At 35.8% G+C, this 9,214-nt stretch overlaps 1 protein-coding gene across 2 annotated transcripts in view; it reads left to right on the top strand.

Moving 5' to 3' along the window:
- The window catches only part of LOC115410750 (paired box protein Pax-2a-like), a 77,400-nt gene extending 68,701 nt beyond the window's left edge, over positions 1-8,699 (top strand). For both annotated transcript variants that reach the window (XM_030122531.1, XM_030122532.1), the window contains exons 9-10: positions 4,321-4,407; positions 6,762-8,699. In XM_030122531.1, the coding sequence (XP_029978391.1) occupies positions 4,321-4,407; positions 6,762-6,829 (155 nt within the window). In that variant the 3' untranslated portion in view covers positions 6,830-8,699. The remainder of the gene's footprint in view (positions 1-4,320; positions 4,408-6,761) is intronic.
- The last annotated feature ends 515 nt before the right edge of the window (positions 8,700-9,214 follow it).

A 9,214-nucleotide genomic window follows, 5' to 3' on the forward strand; every position in this document is an offset into this window, starting at 1 on the left:
TCATCGAATATGTGATTTAATGGCGAAACCGACATTACACACTTCTGTTTTTTTCAACATTTAGTAATATCGGTAAAGTTTTGCGCGTATGTCCAATGGAAAAGCGAGTATTGTCACTAGTCACTTTTCCATTGCCCCTAAAATTGCGCAAATATAACTTGCACATAAAAATTTACCTAATAGAAAAACGACAATTTCACCAAAAGTCTCATTTTTCGATTAAAAGTTTTTGCGCTGGCAAGAGGTGGTTTTTGGGTGTAGTGCAAATGGTATATAGCGCAAAACTGCAATGGAAAGACATTTTTTCGCAACTAGAGTCAGGTGAATTAAAAAAATAGATGTTTACTTATGTTACAACAAGCGAAGAAGAAGAAGTAACATGTCATGGTATGTGTGGACACACCAGGAAACTTGATCATTTTTTTTAATTTAGTACAAGATAGAGGGGTAATATATTATAATAATAATAATAATAATAATAATAATAATAATAATAATAATAATAATAATAATAATAATAATAATAATAATATCTGTAAATCGGCACCATATATACATGCGTCGCCATGTTTATGGAATAACTTCTCGTGATAATAAATTTGTGATTTAATGGAAAAACCAACATTATGCACTTCTGTTTTTTCGACATTTAGTAAATATAGGTAAAGTTTTGCACAGATGTCCAATGGAAAAGTGACATGTAGGATTTTAATACTTAGAGAATAATGACCCAACACCTCCTTATACTTCATGAATGTATGTACGTTTCAGAAAAAAAAGTATTATTCTCTGTCTAAACTAACAAATCTGATTAAAGAATGTAAGGAGTAGAAAGTGTAGATTATTAGTATGCATGTTAGAGTGAGAGGCCCACACGTTGGTTTATTGTATTTCTGTGTACGATTGGATTAGCGGGCCTGAATAAGTGATCGGAGGCAGAACAGAGGACGGCTGCCTCCCTACTTTCCTCTCAGCCTCATTGGCTCATTATCTCCCCGTGTGGCCGTTCTCACCGGCCGTCGATAAACAGCACTACCAGCCCTCCCCATGCCTCTGCGCTCTAGAGCATGTCCCTTTCCCCTCCTCTACTTAACCTGCAGTTCAGGTTCACAGCAAACAGTTAAGGGTCAAAAGGCAGAGGCATGGGAGCCCGGTAAATATTCAAATCGGTGTCTCTCTGAGGAGTCCGGGGCCGGTGTTTCACTGCCAGGCGCAGGCGGGGATGCAGGTTTTGGTGCTCGTTTTCACCAAAACACCACACGACGGGCGGCATTTTGCTTTGATGTGATTAAACCGCATGAATGGGGAAACCAGTGGAGTGTGTGCGGTGTTAGCATATCATTTACCGGTCATACACACACACACACACACACACACACACACAACCCCATCATAGGCCCGGCCTGCTCCCCTTTCCCCCTTTCCCCCCTTTTTTCTGCTTTATAAAAAGACCGTTGTGCTTCGTTATGCAATTTTATATCACGGCTTTGTTTGTCTTTTAATCTCCAAATGCTTGAAATTTGTATGAATGAAGCTCAGAGCAAAGTTAAAAGAAAGTAAACAAACATTCACTCATACAAATGACCACTATTACACTGTGTAATAAGGTTAATGTTAAAGGAAATGGAGCCAAATCTAAATAATCGAAGTTTACAAAATATAGATTTACAGCGTGATATCATGAATTGCGTAAATATACACAGCACTTTTAATTGGTGTGTTATCTGTACACATTATAATCTTTCCATGTGTATGTTCACGCTGTGCCAAATACTACACGATTAGCAGTTAGGGTTAGCGGTTACAGATATGTAAACCAGAGATCTTGGCGTAAATTGACACGCAAAAGGATGAAAATGTGTACATATAGCACGCCAAATGCCATAAGAACTGGCGCGTAACGCAAAACAATTTCATGAGATCAGCCTGAGATATAGGTCATTTCCCTTGTGTTGTGTTCAATATATTCGTCAAAAACAGTTATTCATTAAAATCCATGACACGTGGATAGAAGTCAGAGTCCGTGAGCCTGATTATGTGCGGACTAAGGCTACATTCAGACTGCAGGCAAATGTGACCCAAATCCGATTTTTTTGCCCATATGTGACCTGTATCCGATCTGTTAAAGACAGTTTAAACAGCACAAATCTGATTTTTTCAAATATGACTGAAGCCATTTTTCATATGTAGTCCTAAATCCGATACTTAACCGATATTTTGCAATGTGACTTCAGTCTGAACAGCTGGTTCGCATTTATCCGACCTTTACGCCATTGAAATGAAACAAATGTCACAATTCTGCATCCCAGGAGGAGGAGCATCAGGAGAAACATATATTACTTCCATAAACAGTCCGTGCCTGCATGGTCACATATTACGTCAGCATAGGCCTGCACGATATTGGGGAAAAAAAACTGACATTGCGATATTTTTTAACCCTGCGATATATAGCGATTTGAAAAAATACTCAGGAGGATGTAGTAGCTGTGTGGCTCCAACGTAAATGGTCAAACTAATTAGTTGCGTTTCCTCTCGTTTTGGCAACAGGTGTAAGGCACTATTGACACAGAACCCGTGTTTGAGTATCAGCCTTCCTGTAGCTGTAACTTAGTACGAAATAGAGGGGTAATAATAATAATAATAATAATAATAATAAGTACGTTTGTCACCATGTTTATGGAATGACTTCTTGTGTCACCTTAAATAAACTAATCACCACATTTGTGACTTAATGGAAAAACCAACATTACACACCTATTTTTTTCGACATTTAGTAAATATTGTTAAAGTTTTGCACATACGTCCAATGGAAAAGCAAGTATTGTCACTAGTCACTTTTCCATGGACCCTCAAATTGCACAAATATAACTTGCGCATAAAAATTTACCTAATGGAAAAACGACAATTTCGCCAAAGTCTCATTTTTCGTTTAAAAGTTTTGCGCTGACAAGAGGTGGTTTTTTCGGGCGTAGTGCAAATGGTATATCACGCAAAACTGCAATGGAAAGACCTTTTTTCGCAATTAGAGTCAGGTGAATGAAAAAAAAAAAACTAATGTTGACGTATGTTGCAACAAGCGAAGAAGAAACATGTCGCAGTACATGTGGACACCAGGAAACCCAATCATTTTTTAATTTAGTATGAGAGAGGGGTAATTAATAATAATAATAATAATAATAATGAATATATCTGTAAATCAACACCATATTTACGTTCGTCGCCATGTTTATGGAATGACTTCTCGTGTCATCTCGCGATAATAAATAAACAAATCATCGCATTTGTGATTTAATGGAAAAACTGACATGATGCACTTCTGTTTTTTTCGACTAAATATTTAGTAAATATCGGTAAAGTTTTATGCAGGTGTCCAATGGAAAAGCAACTACTGATAATGAAAAATCAAGTCATAAATGCTGTTTGGCTGAAGTTTCCAAGAGATAGTCTTGGGTCAAAATGTGAAATCTGAGAATTAACGAGAGAATGGGTTTTTTACGCACTTGTTTTTTCGACATTTAGTAAATATCGGTAAAGTTTGGCGCAGATGCCCAATAGAAAAGCGACTACTGATAGTGTTTTTTTGGCTGCAAAACTCCTCGCTGGGTGACTATTGAATTTTCATGAATTCATCTGCGAGATCATGTGTCCAGAAAGCGTCAAGTCAAACACACTTTTATTTTCCATTTGTTCTGATGTGGCACAAAGCAAAAGATAAGGGGCCTTAATCCCATGGCTGGTGGTTTTGTGTTGTAACGCATCCATCCTATACACAACCACTAAGATTTAGTGACAGGCGCAAAACACTGTTAAAGCAAAGCCATTTCTCACCAGCTTCATATAAAATCCAGCCTTTATTGTCTCGTAAAGGACTGAAACGTGTTGAACCAACAGCAGTGCTCAGTGACACGCTGCAGGTTACTTCCTCAGACCTGAGAGCTTCAGATTGGAGATGTTAAATTCCTCTAAAGAAAGGCTGCAGGATTTATTGCAGCATATCAAAAATGTATGCATGAAACTGTTTATTACAGCTTGGTATTTATTAGAGCGCTTTGGAATATACTGGAGGAAGAAGAATGTGTAGATATCCATAAATGGGACAGGGAAAACCGCCTTCACTGTCACATCCTGTATTGTTCAGTGTTGCATAACTTAAGTGAAATGAAAAAGAAATAAATTACTTGCTTGACTGGTCACACATCGATGACTATCATTTTCCCCCCTCAAATTGCATCCTGTTTGAATGACGAGAAATGACTGCATGTGAAGGGGTAATGGTTTGACGCATTGAGATGCTAATTCATTTGTTGTTTTGTTTTGCAGGGAGTGAGTTTTCGGGGAACCCCTACAGTCATCCACAGTACACAACCTACAATGAAGCATGGCGATTCAGCAACCCAGCATTACTAAGTGAGTAATGAGTGAAAAACTGACAGAAGACAATTAAATAAGAATTAAGGTGAAGAGTAGAAAAAAAAAAAAAAAAATCCCCAAAACAGAGACTAAAGCTATTCACACGTATCCCTCTAAAATAGATGGAAGCATGCTTTTCATAGAGCATTAAATATGGATTAAACTAGTTACCAGATATACTTTGAGGGCCAAGTTCTTACTCAAGTAAAAGTACTATTATTGTGGTGAAACAGACCATCATCAGCTGACATTTTGATGTGTTCAAGCTGAAAACACAGGTGTAAATGGTACCAACTAAATGAAACAGAGCCAGAGTAGTTAATGTTATCAGAAGCACCTGTAGTTTGTCTTTTACAAATCAGAAACATAAACATAACACGTGAAATTACTAATTAAATAAGTGTAAATCATCACCATCAACAAATTTCAAGTTTACTTTGAGTGAATTTTAGCTCTTTTTTTATGTTTAAGTTTTATTAAAGTCTCAAGTTCAATCACTTTCTCTTTTAGTCAGAATATTTCATTTGACAGACTTTACAACATAAAGTCTCTATTTACATAGACATGTATCACATAATTCAGTCAAATAAGGCAGCAAACATATGCATGTACATACAGTTAAAAAAAAACAAACAAACAGATGTTTCACCCATTATAAGTAAATGGGAAGAATTAAATTCATTAAAATAAAAAATTAAATTAAACTTTGACCTACTTTTCCCAAAATGGAATGGGACCTATTCTGGGTCACTGGCAGTCTATAAACTAAATTTATTATGAATTCACCCAATAGTTTAGCTGCTACAGACATTTGAAATTTTGCCCATTATAAGTAAATGGGAAAAACAAAGATTTTAAAAATTAATAGAAAATTTTAACTTGCACCTATTTTTCCCAAAATGTAATGAGATCTATTCTGGGTCACTGGCAATCTATAGCCCAAATTTGGTAGGAATTCAACCAATTGTTTTGCTGCTACAGACATTTGAAATTTCGCCCATTATATGTAAGTGGGGAAAAAAATAAATAAAATTAAATTCATAAAAAAAATAGTAACTTGGACCTACTTGTCCCAAAATGTAATGAGATCTATTTGGGGTCACTGGCAATCTATAAACTAAATTTGGTATGAATTCACCCAATAGTTTAGCTGCTACAGACATTTGAAATTTCATCCATTATAAGTAAATGGGAAAAACAAAGACTTTGAAAATTAATAGAAAATTGTAACTTGGACCTATTTTTCCCAGAATGCCATGAGATCTATTCGGGGTCACTGGCAATCTATAGTCCAAATTTGGTAGGAATTCAACCAATAGTTTTGCTGCTACAGACATTTGAAATTTCGCCCATTATATGTAAGTAGGGAGAAAAAAAAAAAATTAAAAATTCATAACAAAAATAGTAACTTGGACCTACTTGTCCCCAACAATGTAATGAGATCTATTCGGGGGTCACTGGGAATCTATAAACCAAATTTAGTTGGAATTCAACCAATAGTTTAGCAGTACAGACATTGAAATTTCGCCTATTATATGTAAGTGGGGGAAAAAAATAAATTAAATAAAAAATTAAATTCATAAAAAAGTAGAACTTGGACCTACTTGTCCTAAAATGTAATGCGATCTATTCTGGGTCACTGGCATCTATAAACTAAATTTGGTTTGAATTCAACAATAGTTTTGCTGTTAGTGTAAACAAAGAAATAAACCAAACCAAAAACAGTACCCCTTGCCTCCCCTTCAGGCGGGCAGGGTAACAAAAGCAAATGGTGTTGCAAGTCATAAAGTGCAAAAATACCAGAAACCAGCAAGTGGAATCATAAACAACAATGTCTAACAGTGACCCTGTTATGACTATCTAGAGTCTAACCAGTCATGCTAGCCATATTATCATCTTTACAGTGTAATGTCAGCTTATGTCATTGTTTCCTTTAGTTTGTTTAGTAAGAAACACTTAAAAAAAAAAACTAATTTGTGAGCAGTCTTTAGTCTGAATCAGTGACCTTGCAAAAGACTGTAGAGTATGATAAAAGAAAAGAAAACAAGTTTTTCCAGGACATATGAACATAAAAATCCAGTCAAAATTGAAATGCCTTTTTTATTATGATGCATTTCATATTAAAAACAACAAATCTCTTCAAGGAGTCAAGATGGTTAGAAAATTAAAAAAAAAAAAAAAAGAAAACTTTTCATGCAGTTTGAAGACAGAAAAATATTGCTGCCTCTTTAAAATTACTAGAAAAACCCCTCCACTGTAACATCACCAGTACAAATGATCAGAATAGAGATACATGTTGGTAAAAAACTGTATTTGTTGTTCAAATAGTTCGTTCTTCTGTTAACTTTCAGGTTCCCCTTATTATTATAGTGGCACGCATCGAGAGCTCCGCCCCTCCCACTGCTGCCACTGCCTATGACCGTCACTAGTTACCATGGAAACCAAATCAACCTGCAGGACCATGGCCTCAGCCTCCATATTGCCCCAGTGTGAGCGGCATGGTCCACTGGACACTGAGCAACTGTGCATAAAATGTTCCCGGCTCACAACTATGAGAACTTCACAGTTTTCAGAGGATAACGACGACTTTTTTTTTGGGACATTTCAAAGCCAAAAGAAAAAAAAAAAAAAAAAAAAAGAAAGAAAAAAAAAATCTTACAAAAAAAAAAAAAAAAAAGAATCTACAGGACTCACCGCATCACCAGAGACTGATCGATGCTATACACGTGATTAAACTGTGCAGTGGTTTAAAAAAGAAAAAGAAAAAAAAACGAAAACATTTATTTTCCTCCTGTAGCAGTGTCACACCTTCATCCCATCCTTGGATCAATACTGTACATTCCTTCTCCTTCCCCCCTCCCCTCTATGGCTCTAAACAGGGCTAACGTCCGGAGCTTAAAATGTAGCAGCAGCTTTTATCTTTATTTTTTCCTCCTTTTACCCTTCACCTCCCACTCGATTCAGATCAGAAGGAGATTAGCGGCGACACAAGACTGTGGCAGGCTACTTTTTTTTTTTTTTAACCATCTGAACAGTCACCGACCAAACATTCAGCATGAGTAAAATCGATTGCTTCGATGCCATGAGAAGATTAGAACATGCGACACACTCTGTGATACACAATCAACATGTAAAAATGAAATGAAAAAGAAACATCAGTTTGACAATAGGGGGAGCCATGATAATATATTCCCATGGCCCGCTATTTGCAAGATTTCAAGAAGCTAGTAAATATTTCTTAAAAGTAATTTTTTATTTCATTTTTTATAATTCCTAATGACTTAATGTCTTACTAAACTGCAGACTGCTTGGCTAGTGTTTTACTATTTCTTATTTGTCAGATATTCAAGAGGTTCACCAGGCGAAAAACCCTTTTGTTTTTTGTTAATTTTTTTGCACTATTTTTGGAGGTTTGCAAACACTGGAGTGGTTATTATGCAGAAAAATGATGATGCATATTCGCATTTCACAGAAGTCTCTGTAAGTAATAATTCCCAGTCTGACGCGGCACTTACAGTTCACCCGCTCTTGTTCAGTTTTTTTCTTGTCGATTCAAGGCTTTTACACCGGTCACGTCACAGCCTTGATGTGCACTATAATCTCACTTGTCTTTGAGTTGATTAAGTCTTTGGCATTTAACCACAGAAACAGATACAGCCAGGTTACAAAAACGAATCATCATCCATGTATTTGAAGCAAGAAGATTCATGTTCACCCCAGGTAGGATGACTCCAAAAACTATTTCAGACAAAAAAATAAAATTAAAAAAAAAAAAAAAAAAAAAAAAAAGCAGGGCGACAAATTCAGCTAAAATGCCTTAAACATGTCTCCACTTCCTCTCATGTTTCAGGCCGAGAGTCATTTCTTTAAAACGACATGGAGCTGGAATGATGGTTCCTTCATTTGTCAAGTGAATGTATTTGCATTTGCCAAAGACTTAGTTCTTGTTAATGTTTATTTACAGTCCGCCTATATGCATCATGAGAGCAGTATTATTAGCAAAAGTCACGTTGTTCATGAGGAAAGTATATGTATAAATTCTATGCAGTGCAGAGATGGTCATCATATGCATATTCAGCTGTAAACCTAAAGGTAGGTGGAGTTTATTTAATGTTATGTTATTTACAAAAATGTTCATTTGTAGGATTTTCTGTGTGTGATGTGAAGACACTTCTGTGTAAATACAGTAAGAAAAAATGTCTTTCATGTTCATGGGTATTATCACTTTCATTATGCTGGTCTCACTTGTACAAATAATAAAAGTGTCTGAAATCTTTTACGCAACTGGACTGCAAGTGTCTCTGCAAATATTTATTAATCAGCTGGAAATTAATGCTTTATGTCACAGGTGTCAAACATGCAGCCCGGGGGCCAAATCCGGCCCACCAAATGGTCAGATCTGGCCCGTGGGATGAATTTGTGAAATGCAAAAATTACACTGAAGATATTAACAAGCAATGGTGTGAAAATCATTTTAATTCAGGTTCCACATATAGACAAATATAATTTCAAGTGGGTCAATCCAGTAAAATACTATCATAGTAACCTATGAATAATGACAACCACAAATTCTCGTTGTTTTAGTGTAAAAAAAAAAAAAAGTAAAATTATATGAAAATGTTTACATTGACAAACGTTCCTTTTTCAAAAAATGTGAATAACCTGAATAAATATGAACAATCTGAAATGTATGAAGAGAAGTTAGTGCAATTTTACCAATATTCTGCCTGTTAGTAAATATTTTGTGTTTTTGTAATTGTAAAGTTGTAATGCACATGTGTAAATGATAAACCGAGGCAGAATA

The sequence above is a fragment of the Sphaeramia orbicularis genome, chromosome 19 (assembly GCF_902148855.1).
Source record: "Sphaeramia orbicularis chromosome 19, fSphaOr1.1, whole genome shotgun sequence".
NCBI classification, from domain to species: Eukaryota; Metazoa; Chordata; class Actinopteri; order Kurtiformes; family Apogonidae; genus Sphaeramia; species Sphaeramia orbicularis.